This window comes from Ooceraea biroi, chromosome 5, assembly GCF_003672135.1.
Source record: "Ooceraea biroi isolate clonal line C1 chromosome 5, Obir_v5.4, whole genome shotgun sequence".
Classification (NCBI taxonomy): domain Eukaryota; kingdom Metazoa; phylum Arthropoda; class Insecta; order Hymenoptera; family Formicidae; genus Ooceraea; species Ooceraea biroi.
In genome coordinates, this window is record NC_039510.1 from 12,628,835 (window position 1) to 12,651,887 (window position 23,053).

At 44.4% G+C, this 23,053-nt stretch overlaps 1 protein-coding gene across 1 annotated transcript in view; it reads left to right on the top strand.

Moving 5' to 3' along the window:
* Window positions 1–23,053, top strand: part of LOC105281015 (semaphorin-5A) — a 91,565-nt gene that overhangs the window by 32,338 nt on the left and 36,174 nt on the right. Inside the window, exon 2 of the mRNA XM_011341929.3 lies at window positions 2,572–2,686. Within this exon, the coding sequence (XP_011340231.2) occupies window positions 2,596–2,686 (91 nt within the window). The 5' untranslated portion in view covers window positions 2,572–2,595. The remainder of the gene's footprint in view (window positions 1–2,571; window positions 2,687–23,053) is intronic.

Below are 23,053 nucleotides of genomic sequence, written 5' to 3' on the forward strand. Positions count from 1 at the left end.
CACAATGTGCATCAGTCGAGAAAAGATCGAGTACAAAAATGATTCTCATGGCTACCTAACTACTGTTAGATATATTGAAAGATACTTGATCAATATTCTTTTTATCAATGCTCCATTTGTCGTGGCTTAATAGAAAGACTGGCGGTACTCGAGCAAATAAAGATATCAATTCTCTCTTAATGGTCAGCAAGAGAATCCAGACTTTTATCGTTGCCATCATAAGCGGCTTTGCCTCGATCAAAGTGATCGTGATCGACCAAGCAATAACGTCACGAGGAGAGATAAGACGTAAGGTCAATCTGTCGGAATCACGTTGCCCGCTGTGACATTTATGAATATCGATGCGTGACGTGCAACAGGCGTGCTCGCGAGATTTCGCCATAGAGAGATACTCTCTTGCGTCTCACAGGCGGATCTCACGACGCCAAGACGAATAAATCATCTCGGCTGCGCGCGCGCACGCGTGTGTACGCGCATCTGCATTCCTCGGGAGCCTCGCGTGCATTAAGGTCGTTCCAATCGCTGCCGGGGTGTGAATGTGCACGTTATACCCGCCTGCACCTTTTTTTTTTATTCCTCGCCGGCAGGCCTGGAACGAATTGGGACGCGATAATCGCGGCTGACCGTTGTAACGGCGTAAAAGGAGAGATCGATCGAATTAACGGATAATCTCAAGACCATTTTTACGCGATTATCATCAGGGGAAATAGAATTGCCGGTGGGGGAGTACAGGTGAGAGGGAAAGGAGGAGGATCGAAATTTCAATGTCAACACTTTCGCATCTGCTTGTGTATTCTTTAATGAAGAGTCTCGTGGTAACTTGTTGCGGCTTATTATCTGTCGAATGTTACTTCGACAGTCGGTGTGAACATAAATTCTTTAGCGTATTTTCTTGATATATTAACTGCCATCAAAATAAATGAGATGATGAGAAAACAATTTTCTAGGTAGGTGTCGCACCTGTTTGGCAGTATCCCATTCGTACATGTAATTCAAATAACAAGCGTAAGCGAATAATACTCCAAAGTCGTAAGTCATTGCGACGATGTACATGTCCGCTGACGTTATCTTTCTTTTCATGTGCAAAGAAAGCGCGATGCTTTTGTATGCTATGTCGGACACATGCTCATTCGCCAAATAGCCCTGACAATTTTTTTCTGAACGTAGACCGAAGCGAACAGCAGAGATGTTAATTGACAGAACAGAAGCGTCATCGTTGATCTGAAAACTCGAGTCGCATAATTAATTATCGGCCATCGAGAGGGATAGCATCGGTGAGGTACAATATAACGCGTCTCCAGGGATCTCGGTCGGCCTGTCCGGTCGCGATTTTTGACCAATCTCAAGGCGATCCAGTAATTATTCGACGTAATGGTACGCCGTAAGAAGCCGACTCTGCGACCGGCGCACTAACTCGGCCAGTCTTTAAATAGTCGCGCGGTAATTGGCTGTGTACCGGGTTGCTCTGAAACAAACTACATTCTCTTACGAATACATCGTGCTCTTACGTCGTCAATTAACCCTGGATTATCGTAATTCTTTTGCTCGGATACGCAATCGGGAAAGCGATTCTGTATCTAACGAGAATGACGATTTCTAATGAAAAGCAAATAAACTGCAAGCTAAACCGAAGAAAGATACTGCCCCAGTGTCTTGCGTCAGACTCACAAGTGAACGCAGCAATAATTTAACGCGGAGGAGATAAATCGACCGTCCACTGAAGCGAAGATGAATTCATGACGAGCAAGTAATCAATTCAAAAGTTACGCGCATTTTGCATATTTTCGCGGGATCTGTAATTAACTTCCTAGATGGCTCCGCTTCTTGGGATTAATTCGATTTTATCAACTGGTCCAGCAGCGTGTCTCTTAAATCGCGGCAACTTAATTGCCGCGCGCGACCCGCGCGGATTTAATCGTCGCGGTACGATTCGCATTAACGGCTAAACGGGACAGTGAAAATGATCACGAGTCCGCTTCCGGGCCAACTAAATGAGCCTTCGGTAGCTTAATTGGCGGACATTACGTGACACACGTGTGCCACGACCAGCCACGTTGCTGCGGGAATCACTCGCCGAGGCAATCGCTGCCGGCGAAATCGTCGTCTATCACGGATTACTTGAAACAACCGATCGATCTTAATCGCGCCATCGATAACCGCGCGGTTTATCTCGCGCAATTAATTGCAACGTACCGGTCTACCCGCGGAAAATGTTCAAGGCCGTTCGTCGGACACGCGATGTAACGGTATGCATGAGCATGCAAATGTCAAGGAAATAGACGAAGACGAAGAGCCCTTGCTGCTATCTCTCTCTTTCTTTCCTTCTTTCTCTTTCTCCCTACATGCGTCACCCTTCTCCCCCTTCCGGATTATCTCTTCTATGCCCATTTTGCTTTTTCCAATGGTCTGGCTTTAGTCAGGCTTTCTCATCGATCCTGGTAGAACGCACGTTACCCGAGAGGCCGTCGCGTCGTGTCCTAATTAGAAGCCCGATAATCGGTTCCGGTTCGATCCCGCTTGACCCTATGAAAAGGTGCATAAAGGTATAGCGACTGGTATTTTGCGTTGCAGGAGCGGAGATCGCACGCAGCCAAGATGGAACGGTGGCTCGTGTATACGGTGACGCTGCAGATCTTCGCTGCCATCGTTCATGCCACCGAGGATTTTCGGCACATCTCGTACGAAGGTAAGTGCTTCTAGATGAATTATATTATAGTATAGCTGGAATTTATTACGCTACCTCGAAGTTCTAGTAACTTTAGTTGTTAGCGAAGTTAGCGGAAAGTTAAGCGTCATCAAGTACCGTTCGATTCTTTTCTCTATCAAGTTCCCTTCTTTTTCCACTTGCTAATCGATCGTGAAAGAGGTACCGTTCGAATTGCGTAATCCAGCTTGTACATGCACGATTCTTGCTTGGAAGGAAGAAATCAAACGATTTCATTCGGACACGCTGACATGGCTGCTAATGTGGAAAATCTCGCTTGCTGGTTCTTATCTGTGAATTATTCCAAGTCCTCTGGTCGCACCTGAGGAAGACTTCCTTATCTCGTAAGTTAATCGCCCTCGTTGCACTACGCATAAAATGCAGTTAATCAAGCAATCGCTGCGACAGTTCATCGAGCGGCTCATGCAGAATTCGCGCAAGTATAGCGATAGAAGTTCAAGCGTGATCGCGTACGCTGTTCCGGATATGATAATTGCGAGCCTTGGTAATCTCGCGATCCCGTTAATTGCTTTATCGCAATTAATATCAAGTAACCGCGCGCGTTACTGATAATCCGCGCGCGTCATCGATAAGACATACACGTGCGTCTCGAACGCATACAAATAGGACAAACCGGCGAGTTTCCGGCGCGTTTGTCTCGGGAAAAGAGAGCACTACCTATGAAACGACAGAAATACGCTTTATTCACGGTATACGCTTCATCGACGCGGATATTATTGCGTTATCGGCGACGTCAAAAGCACAGATTTGCAGAAGTCGCCCGGCGGGCGTGCACTGTTGCACGTAAACCGCGATAAATCCAGAACTTTGATCACAAATCGGTTGTGCGGAAGCTATCAATCTGCTGTCAATTTAATAAACATTTTATGGTTATCGGATTATCTGATAATGACAGGTAGGATGAATTCTATAGAGATTAATTCGTTGATTACTTAATAGCGAAGATTTCGGAGAATAAAACTTGTTTATTATGACTCTACTATTTTCGATGTTAATTACCAGAGGGATTATACACCGAGCTAAATTACCGTTAAAGCAAAGTTCCTTTGGAATGAACTCGAAGTTTCCTCGCGTTTCGCATTCCTTCATTTTTCGTTCTTTCGCCTTGTAACTCAACGTGAAAGCGATTTCCGGCGCCGAATAACTTTGTAATTATGTTTTCCATTTAATACAACGGAAAAGTCGGTGTAGCCTTCGTTGAGGAGGGTCATTAATGGGAAAGCGTGTTAAAGGTGGACGATATCGATAATGACATATCAAAGGGGCGTTCGCGGGATCTCCATGTGAAATCACGCGTAATCATCAAAAGTAGGTGAATTTTCCCTATCCGCTCGCGCGGTTTCCGTGCCGGAAGACGAGCATAAATCCATGGCGAGCGAGCAGATCGTTTGGCCGAGGACGTTTATGCAAATTTAATTTCGCCCATAACCGCTTCTCTACGGCTTCCACGACGTGTCGGGTAGGCATAGTTAATCGATAAAGCGAAATATATATCCCCGCGCGATCGCGGTGCGTATGCGTGTGTGCATGTGTGCGTGTATGTCACGCGCACCTCCCAGGAACGAGCCGGCCGGCCCATTAACATCTGGCAAAAATGTCGGACATTCAGGGCACTTATCACAAGCAATGACCCACAATGTACAGTTACACGTAGGCGAGCTCGATTATCGCGCACTCGCGGCCCCGGAGAGAGAAAACGCAGATCGTGTTGGAGATGTGGGACGTTGCCTATATGGCGAACAGACGCCACGCCCGTCAAACAGAAACCACACGGAAAACCTTGCGCCAGTCCCGACTCGGGTTCTAATGAGCTTAATGGATCGTTTCTGGCTGCTGAGACTCACGATAGCTCGAGATTCCTTCCTCGACAGCTCTCGCCCCTTTTTTCCCTCTAATGGCATGCTGGTGCTCGCGAATCGTACGAGGAAGACACGAACAGATATGTGCATCGCCACATGTGCGAACCTACGATTTCCATTTGTACGTAAAGCACCTTGCACGATCCGTTCTGGTACTGGTCACTGGTACTTTCAGAGCCCGTGGTCTCGGATGCTGCGACAGTCTCACGACAATGATGCGGCTTTCATCAAGTCGAATCGCGAGTTTTCGTTATGAATTCCCGCGACAATCGCAGTGCCATCACATTTCAGGATGCGCGTGAAATGAACGTGGGATACAAGGTGGGATATAACTGCGATTAGAAAGCGGGGCTCTGTTTTTATGGAATTGTTAACAGAATAATGGACCAAGTGAGAAATGGTTGAAGAACACGATATTATAATAAAATAGTAATCGTGTCATGATAAAGTAGAGATATGTGAAGTTTATATTATTGTTCACCTTACAATTAGTCATTTAATAAGATATAAGTATAGAAAACTATAAGTGGCGTGACTTTGCTTTATACTAATTAAAATAGTGTGCATACATACATATATATGTATTATCCATAAAAATCGAGTCGGCGTAAAGTCAAAGGTCGCACGTCTTTTCCACTGAAAAAACGAGACTACTTATCGTCGCGTTCGGTTACCATATGCAAACGTACGGCATTGATGATAGCCTCGGAATGTCATTACGATAATTTGTGATCCTGAGGCAAATCATTCCACTTGTTAAAGAGAGAAAGGAAGCGAGAGAGAGATAGAAAGCATAATTGCCGGCAAACAACGGACACGGCACATATGTGCGCGCCGATAATACCCACGTAATGGGAGATATTTCCCTTTCCGCGAATTCGCAATTGCTTTCCGCGCAGTCTGAATTCCAGGGGATTTAAATCTCTCGCATAATAACGGCGGCGCGACGCATCGGTTATAGGAATTGATATCGATGTTTCCTTCTATTTGGAAAACCGATATTTCGTATGCGAACGTTATTGCGCTAATGAAATGAGACTGAAAATTTGTAGCAAATATTTCTTTCAATTCGGTTTCCAGTATATGATTGATTTACAAATGATGTACAAAGTGTTCTTCTTCATGTCACAAGGATAAAATGCAGAGATGCGAAATGTGAGATTGAAACACGTTGAAACGATTTACTTTCTTCTGAAAGGCACAGTAACGCTTTTTGAAGAAATGCTAAGTGTAATCAACACGTCGATTTATTAAACATACAAGCGAATAGTCAGAGTATTATTTATCCTCGGTTATGGTCCGTTGTCTCCGCATTATGAAATTCAATTGTACTGACTCATGCACTTTTCAAAACAAACGATTCGATTGTCGAGAGTTCCCCGCGAGAGTTTTAAGTCTCGGACTACGATAAATTCTCCCACTCACTATGATCAGCGCACGAATAATAGCCTGCCCCCCTCTCTCTCTCACTGTCTTCCTTTCTCTTTTTCTCATTTCTCGCTAAGTGGACGAGCGATTTTTTTGTCATCGCCCGAGTATCGTCGTGGCGTCGTAATTGCCCACGTTGTCACTTATAACGGTGTCGGATTATTAATGTATGTGTAATGTGTGCGATTAGAACATCAACCGATCGATATCAGATCACAGAAACATCTTACGCAGGAATCATTACGCGAAAGAAATCCGCCATCAAAAGTCCGTTCGCCGAAACACATCGCCTGATCAGCATCAGAAGGTGATGACACCGAGCGGTATACGATATGCCTGTACACGACGCAATCGCGTGTTCCTGTAACGGTATTATGTTCATTCTGCGGAATAGGGTACGACAACGACTGAACGCCTGGATATCGCGAATATCAGGAGAGATAAATATTTCTCATTTTACGATCGGTAAAGATACGAGCACAGAAGAGCTAACTAGTCGCCGTATCTTAAGTGGATTATTCTATTATCGTTACTTATCGTTGCACAACTGATTGGACTGAAATACTAAGATTCGTCCAGCCAGAAAGCAGCGAAGTGACGTAAAGATTAATTCTCTGTAATATTCTGAATCAAATGATAAACTCAACTGTCGAAGCAAGAAAAATCACGTTGTTTCACGAAACATAATGTCGCAGAATAGTGCAAGCCGCCTCTTTCACGGGAGATGCTAGACCATTATGTCGGATCTAATTGAATTCCGTATGCAGAGACATGGACTCCGTTGTCGCAAATGCGGGCTCGTTGAGTGCCCGATTGCACGTCGAAAATGACAAAGCAATTCTCCTCTAATTATCTCGACATAAAGCTCGTCGAGGGTACATTGTACACTGTAGGATTCACTTTCGTTCCGCTCCTGAGCACCAGCGACGATTGTTTGCGGCTCGTTCGTTCGATCGCGAACCGATCCGCGCGAGGGAAACGGTCTTCAGCCGACCGTGGAAGTCTCCCGGGTTATCGATTGCAATGGCTCGATTACAGAAAGCGATCCGCTTTACTCGCGATTACGCAATCGCGCCTTTCATAACGCTCGTCTACTCACGCCTCGAATGTATGAAGGATTTTACGAGAACGCACGCACGTTCTCGCGCGGCGTTTGATATCCGCACGCACAACGAACGATTTTTCTTGCCGGGATAATACACGTTTCACGAAATTAGCAACCGTTCGTTCGAGAGGTGAGTTCCAGCCGGGAGTCTATAAAGGGTGTGTCTCAATCGAGTGAGCAGTCTACTCGACGATATAAGGAGAATATAAAGTGGCGATTATAGCGATCGTGGTAAGAGGATAAAACGCTGCGAAGAAAACGCCCATAACGTCAGCGGCGAGCGATATGATCTGATTTAACGCTAATTCTTTAATTTACATGTTTCAACTTTTCATGGAAAGGAACTCGCACTTAACTAATCGGAAAATATTAACGAATGCTCGGTTAATCAAGACAGCCAACTGTGTGCAATAATTAGAATCTGGAATGAATTTCTTTTCTCGATTAAATCAGGAGATATACTTTCGAGATAGCTTCGTAGGGCATCTCACAGGAACAGGAATCACATAAAATCCCGAGATGGGCAATTTCGCAATTAGAATTCCCATCGGGATGTCAAGATTTTTCTCCCACTCGCGGGCACCTACATTTTTCTGTATTTCGCCATCGCGCCGCGTCCCCTCGGGGTTTATGGTGCATAAATTTATATTAGCCGCACCACCATGTCGCGTGGCATGGCGCGCGGACCGGCGCCACCGATAATTACCATTTTGCCGTTTTTACGGTCGCGTTTTGTGCGGGACCACAGTGCCTGCACCAGTTTTCGCCGTGTCCCTCGCGGCGACATAAATCGCGATTCTGAACGAGTAATTATTTTCGCGTCGCTAACGTTCAAGTCCGACCGACGACGCCGGACATCGATGTCCGAGTTCGTAAAAGGCGCTCGCGGCTGCGGCTCGATCCTTTTTCCCGCTCGCTTTTCCTTCCCTTAATTATACCGCGATGATCGCTGCGGATCGAGGCTATCGGATCACGCCTACGTAACGAGACGAAATCCTCGCTTTCTTTCCTTCCTTCGTTTATGGTGACTCGAAAGCGCGGAGATATCCCGTTGATTATCGAGGCGTGAATAAAAATCATTTTATACCGCCCCCGTAAACCGAACGACGAGTCGCTGGAAATGTGGAAATAAGAACTATATTCCTACGCACTTGGCTTTGTGATCATCGTTGTGACATCGAAAGCAGGATACAATTTTTAGGCTGATGCTGCCTTAAAAATACGCGATCGTGCGTGTCGCCTCACGGACTTGATGCAACAATCTTAATGTAATAAAACTTTTTCTTAATTTTCTACTTTCTTACTTTAGTTTTTATTTTCTTAGATGTAGCAGCTTTTCTCTGTTTAAAAATTAAAATGCGCAGACGTCTACTGAATTTTAGAGACGTGAAAATTTATGGTGGAAGGCCGGTACCACGTCCGTACACATCGTCTCCTCGAAAACACAACTGTACGTGCGCGCAAAATCCTACCGGCAAAACACACGTCGTGAAATATTCACGAAGGTTTCATGTCAGAGGGAGAAAGAGAGAGGGAGAAAAAAAAGAGAGGAAGAAAGAGAGACAGAGAGAAGGAGAGAAGAATATATGTTCATAGAGACTGTAGAAGGCGCAGGCGGAGCGATTTGCAAGGCGCCAAAACATCACGTAGAACGTTGTAGACTTGCAGCTCGTTTTTGTCTGGAAACGTAGGACGCACATTCTTATATTTCAATTACCTTTAGCTGCTTCAAGAAATTAAATATCGGGAGATTAAGTCTCTCTCAGCGATATCGGCAGAAACTTGCATTAAATTACTTTCATATTTACGATAATTGTACTTTATAGTAAAAGTGTACAATGAATTATTCAAAACGTGTCTCTGTTTGATTTTTTCATTACTTTTCACTACTTTTAACTATTTGAAGCTTACAATCTTCTATCTTGCTTATTGCGCCTTGCTATAATAATTTTATATTTGTAATGTGTCACAGAGAAATTACATGAAAAATTGTAACAATATATGTATTGAAAAAGTTAACAAAATATTTTCTCGTGTAAATCTTATGAGACAATTCGTTGCCACAATTCTTTCTCACTATTCTTTCCCACGATATAATAATAAATCTAAACGTACATACACGTACGTTTTCCTGACTGCTGCCAGTCATAGGCTCTACCTTAACACTCCCATATTTCAAGTGCAAATTTCGTTTAATCACAACCTCGCATCATACGCTCGTAAATTTTCCAGGAGCGAAACTAAGTAACACCGCAATTATCTCCGCATCTACAATCGCGTATCTACTTTTCTCCTTCATAATCGTTATTTCCTTGTGAGATTTCGTACACTTAGGAAATGAAAGTCAAGAAAGTAAACCGAGAACGATACTGCCACTACGTGCTACTCCTGTTTTCTTCCTGGCCTGGAAGATGGGAGTGGCTAATATACACCACTGGATCGGTACCGACGAACAAGTGCTGTAAATCTCGGCGCAGCGCAATAAATCACGCATTTATTCTCGCGCTCTCGAGGAAGCTCGGTGAGATTTTCCACCGTCCGTGGTACACCTGGGGTACATAAGAGTCTCATTACGCGCGCAACGGCGGTCATCGAATCCTCCGTGTATGGTGAACAGTACACTGATGAGTGGTCAGTCGCAAAAATGCAGTATTGTTAAGGAAAGCAGCGTTTATCGTGAAGCAGCTCATATTTTTCTTGTGCGCAGCTCATTGCGAGTGCATATTACGTTACATAGGTATAAAATACTGCTTATTCGCTGTGTTTTTCTTGTCGCGATTGCCGTTTTATTCGTCGCTTTTAGTAGATCTTGCCTCTTGGAAATAATGCATTGATGTTGTATAACCAAGAAAGAAATATTGACGTAATATTTGTAATGCATCGAGAAATGTACGCCTTCTCTGCGAAATATATGTTAATGTCTTAATAGTAATAATTAACGTAACGGGTGGTTCTATTACGTTACGTCTTGCTCGTTGTATCTCGCTTTTATTTTATTTCATTATGTTTTGGTGCGTTATCGACGAGATAGGAGCAACTTCTTGCGGCATTCGCTTCGTAAGTGCGCGCGAGAAGATTGCGACAATTATTTGCTTTCGAGAACGGGTTCTTCAAGCGGGCCTGATATCATTACGCTCATTTTGCATTAACTCTTAAGTACGCTCATCCGCGATCGCGATACGCCTTTCAAACTGGCCGAGGCTTATTTAATATGATTTCTCGTTAACGGCGCGCTTATTTACATATCAGCGGCGTGGTCTGTACAGCAAAGAGACGAATATCTTGAGCCACCTCGGCTGCTCCTTGATCAATTAAAGGTCCCATTTTTCCGGTTCAACAAACGAGGAAGATCGCGCTCGATTTATGTTCTCATGTGCATCGGGCAAACAATGTTGCGGATACATTCGTAAGATACGATGAGAAATACCAAAGTGTATTTATGTATCTCGTTCTCTCAATAAGGAGCTACGTACAACATTATCGATAATTTATACACACAATATACGTAATTGCCCGGCTAGAAATTACCGTGGGGAAATATATGACTGGATATTACGTCGATTCGAGCCAGAATCGACACAGAAAATTCCACAACTCGCGCGTGGGCACGCGGTTCGGCACGCGCCGTAAGCGTGCGTCCGATCTAGAACCGATTCGCGTTAACTGCATCGCCGTAGTATCGACATACGAACCGCACGGAATTTTCGCTCCTATCTTTCACGGCATTCGCAAATAACAGCAGTTGCAACCGCGGACCTTGCGGTCCAGCGATTGTGCGTCGCAAGTGCGCGAGGTATTGCGTTCGATGCGTTCTCCAACACGACGAATTAGTAATAAACATTCCATTTAGTTTTTGGGAGGAGTGATACTCAATATGGAGACCACTCTCCGCGAAAAGCAATATGCCACGGAAGTGGCCTGAGTCACTTTAATACCGAGGAGATTTGATGAAAGGACGACTAATTCTGCCAAGCGCAGCTCTCGAGTTTCGCGACGGACGCCCGCGAGCTTTCGGGCAAGCTCCGTTGCCAGTAATGCAAATGATCTCTTGCCTCTTACCTTGCCGGCAAGAAATAAAGGGGAAGGAGAGAGAAACGTAGTCAGAGCCAAAGGTAGAAAATCTTTCCGCGCGTGTCGCGCGTGGGCGACGCTTATGGCACGCGCCGACGCGCGCGTACGCGGGTTTCTTTCTCTCTTTCTGCTTCTTTCTTTTTCTCTGTCTGTCTGTCTACCTCCTCTGTGTGCTGTATCGGGGAAAGGTATTCCTCTCCTCGGCGATCACTCCGGGTCACTCCGCGATCGTTCTCGCGACGATCACGCGCCGGTTTCATTTCTCGTGGCTATATACGCGCGACGCCTCGTCCTCGTCGTAATCGCTTTCTCGAATGCCCGTACGAATGCTCGTAACGGCGCCGTTACGGCGACGCTGAATTTGTCCTCACGGCCTTTTCTTTCTTCCTCTCCAAAATAAGAGGCGACGGGGAACCGGGATTCTTGGACAGATTCTTGTGGGGGAGCAATTTATATTTTACTGCAGAAGCAAGAGAGAATCTTAAGATATCTCTTGGTCGTCAAGCTTAATTAACACTTACAATGGTACTCATGTGAGATTTCTCATTTCCTCCTCCCCAATCGCATTTCTGTTATTTTTTCAATAACGTAACTGTGATTTGTAATGTAAATTGTCGACGGCATCTACATATCATGAGTTGAGACCGCGTGTTCTTCACTCTGATCTCTTTATTCTCCTGCGTGTCCTATGAATACTATCCGCAGGATAAATTACATACATTCAAGGAAGATGCGAGCTTCCTTCCTCCTGGTTCTCCACAGGATGTTCTTTTCTTCTGCGTGTTATTGCCTCGCTTCGTATAATGACTGCCAATGTCCTGCGCCCGAGCAGCGACTCCAAGGCAGGCGCTTCCTTTCAGTGGGTGGATTTATAATCGCCACGGGTGGCACGGCAGGAAACCAAGTTGATAAATTTGTTGTAGCGAGCCAGTCGTAGCTCGTCGATGATGGATACCGTACTAGGAACCGAGGAAGGATCTCCATTTCTACGATGCGTGTCATTGTGCGATATCGCGCAGTAATTGCGGTCTGATATCACGCCCGATATCGCGATAGTGCTCGTCATCAGCAACTTGATCATTTATTTTTCTGACGTCATAATTTTCACGATGAGACTGCATATTCACGACGATATCCTCGCAATTCTCGCAGTGGTAGAAAAATCTTGAATATTCGATGACGATCGCACAACGAGAGGCACTGCAGATGCTGATTCACAATGACACAGTTAAACTGGGTGTCATACTTTGACGTATTTCTGTTCATCCATTTTGGAAACCTCAAAAAAAAGAGGACAAAGGTTAAGGCGGAAATTATGGGGACGTGAACAGCGAAGCGTGCACCCCGTAATTTAATTTCGCCAAGTTAAAGCGTTCAAGTTTTCAACGGGCTTCGCTGTCACCGGTGTGTCATGGGCATCAACAACTTAATGAAAGCAACGAACACCGGGGGCGACCCCCGGCTTACAAAAATGTTTGCAACGCAATAATGGCGCAAGCCGTTCCCGCCAGGCAAGCCGTCGAAGATCCTTTGTTCGGCACGCCTCGTGATTACGGTCTTACCTTTCTATCTCCTAGGATATTGACTTCGTCGGATCCGTCGCGCGATCAAAAGTGGCTCTCGCGGCCTTCGTAATCCACCTACGTCACCGTGTACAAAAGCGCCTAATTGCGCTTTAATCGCGTTACGTCAGTTTTCGATGGTATCGGCCAAGTTTTTGCTCAGGTGCTCATAACGTGTTTCGCGAAAAAGGCCTCGTTAACACTTTCGAGGGTTCTCTGAAGGGAACTCGAGCTCGGAACGGTTGGGAAGCTAAAAAGAACCGCTATTCTTGGAATGGTGATTATTCATTATCTTTTGCATGACGAAATGGATATCATCCGATCGCCTGAAGCTAGTTTCTCGAATATATTTCTCGACACTTGCGGAAGCTATTGATTTTATCGAAGAAAAGAATTTCGAGAATGCATTCGATGATAAAAACCGATAAAATCTGTCTTCTTTCCTTCATCAAGATTTTTAAAGAAGAAGAAGCGTATAAAATAAATTCTTTCTAAGTTATTTTTTTCGAATGTCTCGAATTTCAGATTTTTATTAATCTTCGTCAAATATTTACAAAGTATGTTTTTTATAAGAAACATTGTAAAGGATCTTTTTTTCTTAGGCAAGATATTTCTCAAGAAAACAAAATAAGTCTTCCAAGTTGTGTCCGAATTACTCAATATACGACGTGCTTTTGCTTACTAGGAAGACTTGATTGCAAGAGGAGTTTGAACTGAAAGAGCGATAGGGAGAAGTCGAAAAAGAAACCATCACTCACCGAACAAAGACTGTGATTATCCGTTATCAGGCGCGATAATAATCAATATTGTCTAATTGCTCGGAGCGATTCTTTCAGACGTTCTAATGCTATCGCATGCTATTGAGCTATCATGTAACTTGCTGACGACACCCTCGCACGCGAGCCTCAACTTAGCCGCGAATTCTTTACATACATATACGAATGCCGTAGACAAACGTCGATCATTGCCGCAAGTAACACCTTCGCGTTCGCGACTTAATTAAGCCACTTGGAGAGGTAAGAGACGCCGAGGTCGCATCTATTAACATCTAAGTTTTACGAGACGCGGCGGCGCGAAATCCTCTCGGCGCGATCGCAAGAAATCTTTCAACGCACTTGTTTGGACATGCAAATTCGAATAAATAAGTACGGATAAGAAACTCCTCAGACCACTTGCGTTACAAGTGTCATTAAAGAGGTACAGCGATACCCGAATGATTCTGCGATTTACTGAAACATTGAGGAGAATACACACACACGTTCCACGATTTTGGAAGCGTAATGTTGGTCCTATGCTGTACCCGTGCTGTTTAATCTTTATAGTTCCGGTCTTACGCATGGCTCAATCGGACGATTGTCGTCTTAGCCTTTCTGAGCGACTGCGACGTTGGAAGATTAAATAACGCACCCTTCAACTTGTACGTAAGGACTGCACGGTCGAGTCGTCGTGGCCATAAACGCGATCTACCACGCGTTTTTACTACGTCGGATACACCCGCGGTATCGTCCGTCCATCGCCAAGGCGTGCCCACGTGTCCGACATGGACGAAGGTCCACGTACCTTTATGCGACTTACGAGAATCATCTGCCCACGCGACTTAATTTCGTTTCGTAGATCGCGCGCGAGAGCAACATCTCGGCCGCGATAAATCGTTCCTGTGCGTTTTTGCGTGATGTGCGGGAGATCCCTATGGCACCCCACGATTGTCGCCGCACACATAAGGCCGTTATACGCGACCACAATGACCCTCCATGGAGAGATCCAGCCACCGCTCTCTATCGCCATCATCCATTTTCTCATCCGTTTTCCTGCGTGCGTGCGTGCGTGCGTGCGTTATGTAGCACATCATTCTGCCGCACTCTTTTATGTGTCCCCTTTTTGTAGCCGCTTAAGTGTCTAGATTACATGGTGTTCTTGGGTTATTAAGCGAAGGTCCTGTTAAAAAACATCACGTTGGTTGATGCACTAGTTACTTGCGCTGTATCTTCGAACGCGGCTCCTTATCTTTATCCAGCGGTTCTCCAACGCTTGTAAAAGTGCACTCTTTTGCATATCCCCGGTTGATCCTTCCTGGATTACGTGCTGCTTTCAAACGACGAGCCTTATAAAAGCCGACATGCCTTATAAAAATGCATCAGATAATTTAGCGTACTAGTTTCAAAGGCGTAGCTCAGCTTCCTTGTTAAAATATTTAAGTCTTTAATATGTTTATAAAACAAGAGCGCTCTCCGGTTACCGACAAAGAAAAACGTCACGTATGTCGTTAACTTGCGAAAGCTTGTAAAAGATTATCTCTCCAAGAGAAAAAGAACAATCTAAATACGTTAGTCGAGACTCTATCATCTCAAATTCTCTCTCCCTCTCTCTCTTTCTCTCTCTCTCTCTCTCCCAAAACAAATTAAAATTAATTTTAGGTGAAAAGATTGATGAAGACTTTTTCACCTCTTATGCAATATTTTACGTGTATTTCTCTTTTTACGTATATGTATAACGAGGCGTTGTAATCATGTTTCTCAGTAAATATTACCGCTCATTGTGGATTACGATGCCAGCTCAACCTGCACGTAGGTATCCTCATATGAGGTATCATTACGCCACACATGAACATCACGGAGAAAGTCCGACGCGTCGTGGACATATCCGAAAATTTTTATGACCGAGGGCTCAATTAACGCGCGTTGCTAATAATAAGGTGCAATCGAGCTGACACGCACGACACGCACGACACGCAGGCCAACTTCGTCAATGGTGTACACGCCGAGCACCATAAGACCATAATGATCATCGAACGCGCGGTATTCGGTCAGTTAACGATCCCATAAATGACACGGCAAGGTCGCAAAATCCGCAAGGTGCGCGGATATCTGTGGTGGTCGCGCGCCGATTTCTCTCATGGCGAAATGGGGCGGCGAAGCGTGGTAACATACACGTATGTAATGCTTGACGTCTCGCACTTGCTCCCCTTCGCCGATCGTTCAAGGAAGAGGAAGATTTACGTCAGAATCGGAGGGAGAACCGCACAGTGGAGGGAGTAAATGGGGTGAAGGGCAATATAGTAAGTAGTCATTCTTATGAAAATTGAGTTATTCTCATAGATGAATATTCCGCATATTCCACTGCCTGGCACATATGATGACGTGTGTTATATTTTATATGAGGCAAGATGAATTGTTACAAGCGGATTATATCCTTTCTTCTTGATTATGGACCACTCGTGCAGAATCAATTTAGAACGCTTTTCAATTTTCCCTCGTCTATCTGTGGGATTCGGAGGAATTATTTTATTCTGTCGAAATATATTCTAGATCCTCGTGCATCGATTTAGAAGCGCACGTAACTTTTAATGAAGTTAACGCAGTTAACAAGTTAACGACCGGTTCGTGCGATATTGCTCATCAGTTGCACTTCGCAGTTGGTGACTTGGCAAGTTCGACGAGTATTATGGGGCGTGCATCTGAACTCTCAACTGTCGTTACATTTCCAATAGCGAGCTTGACCATTCGCCCGCGGTTAACAAGACTCGATCTTACTCTCCGGTTAGCTGCGAGATATCCGGGAACTGGAAGCTGTTTGCTCGTGCATGAGCACCGAGAGAACTTCGGATGGGAGTCTGCATCTCAGACGACCTTTCCCTTGGTTGCTCTTCTCTTGTTTTTGCTCGGCTATCGTTTTTCGCCCATCATGATTGCTCCCTTCTCTTCGTCCTGACGTTTCTCCGTTCTCCCTTCGCGAACATCGGTCCTTCGCTATTCCTGACGCTGTTCGGCGAAGCCGAAACACAGACGCACAGAGGGTAAACGTACCCTGGCAATTAACCCATTCAATTATGTCGTCAGCAGAGAGGGAACGCTAATTTGTTAGAACGCGTCGTAACAAACGCGGCTGTGTCGCAGAGATTATAGCGTAACAACGAGCGCGGTTTGACGCTTTATGCTTTGTGCACGTGCAGCGGTGCGTGCTACTTTTAGGGATTCCTAAGTGGATCCTATCACACGTCGCAATTAATCATTCTTAACTGTCCAAAGTTACGGTCGAGATAAATCATCTAGCGGCTCCCTCTTCTTGGGACATCGTACCTATAATATTCATCGGATAGAAAAACGCATTCGAGCGCAGCTGGGATAAATTTACAAGCGAGTTGCGTGTACGCCGTAACGCGAAGTTGAGATTGCCAATTACCTCTCTTATCAATAAATTGCCTCACTCATACGCAATATTGTCTTGTGCGCGGCCGCACGCGAAATTAATTATCCTACAATAATGTTCTAATAATGTTTCGACAGTTTACCGTATGCATCGCGATTTTTTTTTCAAATTGCGTGCTCATACAAGAAGACGTGGGAGTGTAGCGACCTTAACTTGCTGGAAATATAATATATTCGCTAGCATAAATATGTCTCGCGCACGATTTTACAAATATCCATAAAAATTTCTTTACGCGCCATCTACAGCAGCTTAAATATAAACGTCGTGTTTGTATCGAATTTCTTCAAGATGCAAGATATACGTCTTGCCTGGTAAAATTGTGATACGTTCTAATAAAGCATGTTTTATCACACGCAATAGTAAAATAAAATAAACATAAGCGTGCACTTCGCGCTCGCTCGCGCGAACTGAAAACCGTTCGTTACACCGACGGTGCGCTGAATAAAGCTTTAAATAAATTTGATTTTGCGTTTGTTTGTCTACTTGTTTGCGTTGTTTACCCGCTGCTTAACGTGCAATGCCTTGATTCTCTTCAGCGCAGCCCACGCACGTTCAGAGCCTACGCGAGCTACATGATCGGAGTGGTCGATCAGAGACATCGATTCGCCGCCTAAGCAGCTCAATCCGATCGCAATTGTTGCAACATGTACGCGATGCACGGCACGCAATGAACAGATAGCGAGCTGGTTCACCGTAATTACGCGAGCGGAATGTCAACGCGCGCGTTCACTTCGGTTTCGACTCACGTGGTCTTTCGCGGACTCCACACGAGAAACCAAATGAGACACGGAGGAAGCAGCGTGCGGCACCAATTAAGGCGGTCATAATTAATTAACGCCCGCGTGGATCGGCATAATTATAATTCGCGAGCGTCGAGAGCACGCGAAGTGAGAGGGAGGCCGTATCACCGTTTGTAGGACAAAATCGCGGACGCGTGTGAATTTATTTCTCCGCGCTTCAACGCGACGAATTATGGATTATATTGCATACACGGACGCTCATAATGGCCGTATGTATATTTATAATGGGATACTTATATGTACAAACGAGTATAGGCACGTATTTATAGATGCGACATGCACTTGTGTGTGTGTATATGTGTGTGCATCTATAGCGAGATACGCGTGTACGTACACGCTGCCGACGATGGCATAATTTGCCCCGCTGTCTATAAGTCATCCGATTAAAAAGCGGTACAACATCGGCAGCAAACGGGTAACAGGCCACGCTGTGATCGAACGTGTGCATACCTTCCCTATTAAATCGTGGGAATCGAAAGCATCGTCGTTGCATCGACGACGCGATCGCAGGGTGTATTGGCGGTTTGCACAAGAAAGGTAAAGCGAACGGGCGACAACCAGGCGCGCACGCAAACGCATAAGCGGGTGTAATATATTAACCAGGTTTTTATTTAATTACCGGCCTGTCACGGCATCATTACGCTCCTTAATAACTTTATCTCCGACGGGTTCCGAGTTAATACCAGACGCACGATTGCAGGCATATTGCCACGGCAAATTCAGAGAAAAAGAGTGGAAAGATGAAGAGGGCACACAGGGGAAATGGAAATGTTTTCCTTTAGTTCGATGCACATTGCGTGCGTTTCAAATGCATGATTCTTATGTCAAGGTTATTGATTCCAATGGCTCCAAGTTCGAACTTGGAATATAGTAGGCTTTGTTAGGCTATTCTTGTATTTCTATATTGAGAACGAAAGGTGTAATCAATTTCTTCATTTTTGTTCATGTCTCGTGAATGCGAATATTTTATTGCAAGGATTAAAACAGCGAATTTTTCGATTAAGAAATATCAAAACTCGTTCAAACGTTTCTGCTAATGACAAGTTACATTGCAACTTTGTGTACCGAGACACGTTCTCCAATCCAGAAGCCACATCTAACTGTAGTAATCAATGGCGCGATAATTTTTGAAGAATAGAAATCTTCTAGAATGAAACTCGAAGTAACTGATTTGTTGCGAAAATAAAGAATGACGAGGAAAGTGGAGAGCGTGATTTTATTTCCGCGAAAGTCGATCTGTTCATCAGACATTGTTTGACTTTCGTCTTATTTGATCATTTTCTTGGCTCAATACGCAACCCTCCATCAAATTGGAGGCCATCAGCGGAAATCAAACTCAAAGCGTAAGGATTCTTTCTCTTTCTCCTTTCCGTTTGCGAACAACGGCTCGCCATTAACTGACCTGTCTCAAAAATACGCTGCCATAAATTTCTCTCACGAATTGATAGCGTCACGTTCGTTGCGAATCCGCGCGCTCGTAAAATTAACGAGCGTTCCTGTTTATGTACTAGTTTACGTGCGCACGCGTTCACCACGAATTTTCACCCATTCTCGTCAATACAACAGTTCTTGCTCTCGCCATCTGCTTTACTGTAAAAAATTTTTACGATAAGCAGCACCGAGCGAAGCGCACATACTACATTTTCTTGCGCTCGCATGGCGATAGTATATCTGCAGCTGCAAAAAAGATGCAGCGAATGTCGGAAATGAAACCGTACGCGGTACGGAAACGACGCTTGGAGATGTTACAAATATCAAAATAATTATTCAGGATATAGCTAAATATGGCCAGTTTGCGACATTTCAACAGAACGATAAGATTATTACGTCTGTAAATAGATGCGATCACAAGTTACATAGTAATACGTAATTTATTAATAATTTATTATCGCCATAACCGTCGTAAATCTTGCATATTTAACGGCGAGTCAATAAGAAGAATTAAGCAGTTACGGTAAGCCAATGTGCATTTTTTTCATCAGCCGTCCGCTTTCGTGTCTGCTCGAATGCGCGACGGCGATGTCCTTTTTTCTCCCTCGCTAATTTTCGTCGCTTTCTCCCCATAAACGACTCGCTGCCGATGGCAAGTATAAAATCGTCGCAACTGATCGCAGTCGTTGCTGCCTCGGTAGCTGCACACTATATCTCCCGGTATCATTCCAGCGATCGATTCCATAAGTCGATCGCGATCTTCGCCATGTAGCATGCCGGTCAACCTCCTGCATGGTGCTGGCTATGGCGTAGATCGTTCGTTCGTTTCCGATCGCGAGATCGGTAAAGGGCTTCTCGATGCTCTCTCGATTTCTTCGGCATAACGTGCTCAAAGTGGAAACGCCGCTAATGAACAAGTACGCTCGCTGAGAAAAGAGAAAGAGGAAAAACGCGTTGCAAACGACTCACATGCGGTGCATGCACATGAACACATTCATCTCTCGCTCTTGCACTGCCAACAACTCTGGCACTTATCTGGCGATCGGGCGTGCATGATGAACTGGTAGACGGCAGTCTGCCCCCGTACTTTATCACTACATAAATTTCTGGCTCTATTTTCAGCCGGGCGCAATCTATGTTTAGATCGATTTCCGATCAGCGCTGACCTGTGCGGAGCGACAGCGCTATTTATATTTGCAATATTCATGCACGGCTCTCTCGAATGGCGCCAGCGATTTTTCTTCTCACCGCGAATACGCAAATTCTCCGCCGTTGCGGATAACTTGCTGCGGTATTATGAACGGTGTTGACGCTTATCGAGGTCTTTAAATATCGAGAACCTTGCGAGCAATAATCAGGCCAGCAAGTTGACAAAATTTTTTATGAAGAATAAACCGATCATTCTTGTAACTTGGAATTGCTCTTTTTATTTCTGATAGATAAATATTGAATAAATATTATCATCGGTATATAGCTGTCTCTTGAATCTGTACGCTTAATAAGAGATCCGCTTGGAAATGAACTTGCTCGAAAATTATTCAAAGTTATCAATCTTTTAATATTTTATTAATTTCACTGATTGATTTAAATTCATCATTAAAGAAAATTCCAGAGATATTATTTCTAAAGATCTAAATATATTATGCTATTCGTCTATGAAACAGTCAAAGACTAGCACGGTGGACAAGATTTGCTTCGACAACGAATCTGTTATCTCGGAGACGTCACAGACTTTGAAGCGGCCGACGACCGATAAAGAAAAAACGTATTGCGGCCAACTGTACTACGACCAATTACGCCACTTAATTAATTGCCGCTCGTAATCTGGTTCTCAGCTTGTTCAACCGACAACGGAGTAAGCTAAAACGTGTTAAGCGCCCATATGTTCAGCGTTTTCACGCCGAGCGGATTGCTTAGGCAGATAAGGCAAATTTGCAAGTGGTCGTAGATATCGACGCGCATAGACGCGCCAATAAATCTCCGCTTGTATATTAATTCGTAATTACTAAACTTCATGTGACACCCTATAATAACACGACATAAAATATACTAATTTAGATCGAAGGTCACGCGTGAAAAATACCTGATTAGTCGCGAGTAGCAACGTGTATAGGCGCTAATAATTCTTCGCTGAGACGTCGGTGTTAATTTGCGATTAGCACACTTTCAGTAGTGCACTGATAAACGCCCGCACTTTGATAAACTATCTCCTGCACATAGTAACAAATCGTGGGAAACGTAATAGCGCAATGAGGACGCGGAGACGAGCGACGTTTTGTACGTTTATGGACCGCGATGACGAGCTTCCTTTTGCGTGTTCGGGTGGAAGATGCGCTCCTTCTGTCCCAGTACCTGCCTACCTAGTCGGATCGTAGCATTTTCCACGTCAGCAACGGGGCAACGTTCGAACGGTCCAGTACGTTTTACGAGCTGGCAACCGGCGGTTTTCCAGTAAGGAGCCGAGCACGCTACCTACGCGTAAGAACAAGCCGCGTACGTGCGATGCATTCTTCGGACGGGTACGGGCGAAGAGAGGTCGAGAACCCTCGCGGTTTCTGGCAGACGCATACTGATACGAAGCCTGTGTCGTTGCATCCGAATGTTGCATCGAGCGCAATACACATTTACTTATTTCAAGCACCGTCGATTGTATACATGACTACCAAGAGAACCTCGGAGGAATAAAAGAGCCTCACGATCTTCAGCGTGGCGTTCGATTCTTGAATAAAAGATGATGGAAACAAGAAAAGTTACGGAAAGTATCCGTTAAAAAATACGACCTTAAAATGGATCTACAAGAAGTATTTGTTCAATCATTAGTGATTGAACAATGATTTTATTATGCCAGATTTAGAAATGAATATCTGCGCGTATTGTTGTAAACTATCATGATCAAATCTAAAATTCTATCTTTCTCAAAACTGATTCCACAGATATCAACTTTCGCTTAATCGAGCCAACGGGTCAATGCATGACGGAAATTGCCCACGCGATTGATGGTTGAAAACTGATGTATTTTGCAGAAAAATACTTATGCGCAATCGGCACGGGTGCCTGCAACTCGCGCGAATGCATGCCGAGGCGCGCTATTAAAAGACTCCCTCAATTAAGTTTACGACGCGAATTATTGATTTAAAAGCGCGCTGACTCGTATCTCAGAAGTGTCAGTCGCATTTTCAGAGCGCGATGTGCACCCCGCGGTGCGAGAGCCTGCGACGAGTGGAACGAAATGCGGTACATCCGCGGACAATGCGCCGACGAGATATCGTCGTTGTATGGACCGACGAGGCCTCGACTTGAATCTGACAGGATAGAATGCTGTGTCGAGCCGACATAGGGAATCAACCGTTTGAGCTAACTGCGAGGAAACCCTCCTTGTTGCGCTTTTATCCAACTGCGGAAAGATAGAACGCCAATTATTGTAGGCATGTCGTTGAATACCAATATGAATCGTATCGATCGGCGGAGATTTTGATGATGACGCACGAGAAAGAGTTTTAACTGATGGCTAATTCGAGGACTTATTCGTCATTGAGAGCCATGCTCGATACACAAAGCCTGGAAACATTTGTGTTTCATAAATCGTGCAGTGAAATGTTTCAATGAGATTAAGTGTTATTGTTTCAGTGAAAACGTTGCAATTTGATGAATGAATTTTATTAATAATAAAACAAGTCCTCACATTGTTTGATTATTTATATTTCTATTTGCCAATGTGCAGATGTATCAAATCATACGGTTATATGCACGAAAATTTATATACATTTTAATACAAATAATGATAAAAATATTGTATTAATCGAAATATATTTGTTTGACTAAATAAAATGCATGTTATATCGTTAAAACTGTATCATGCGAACTGA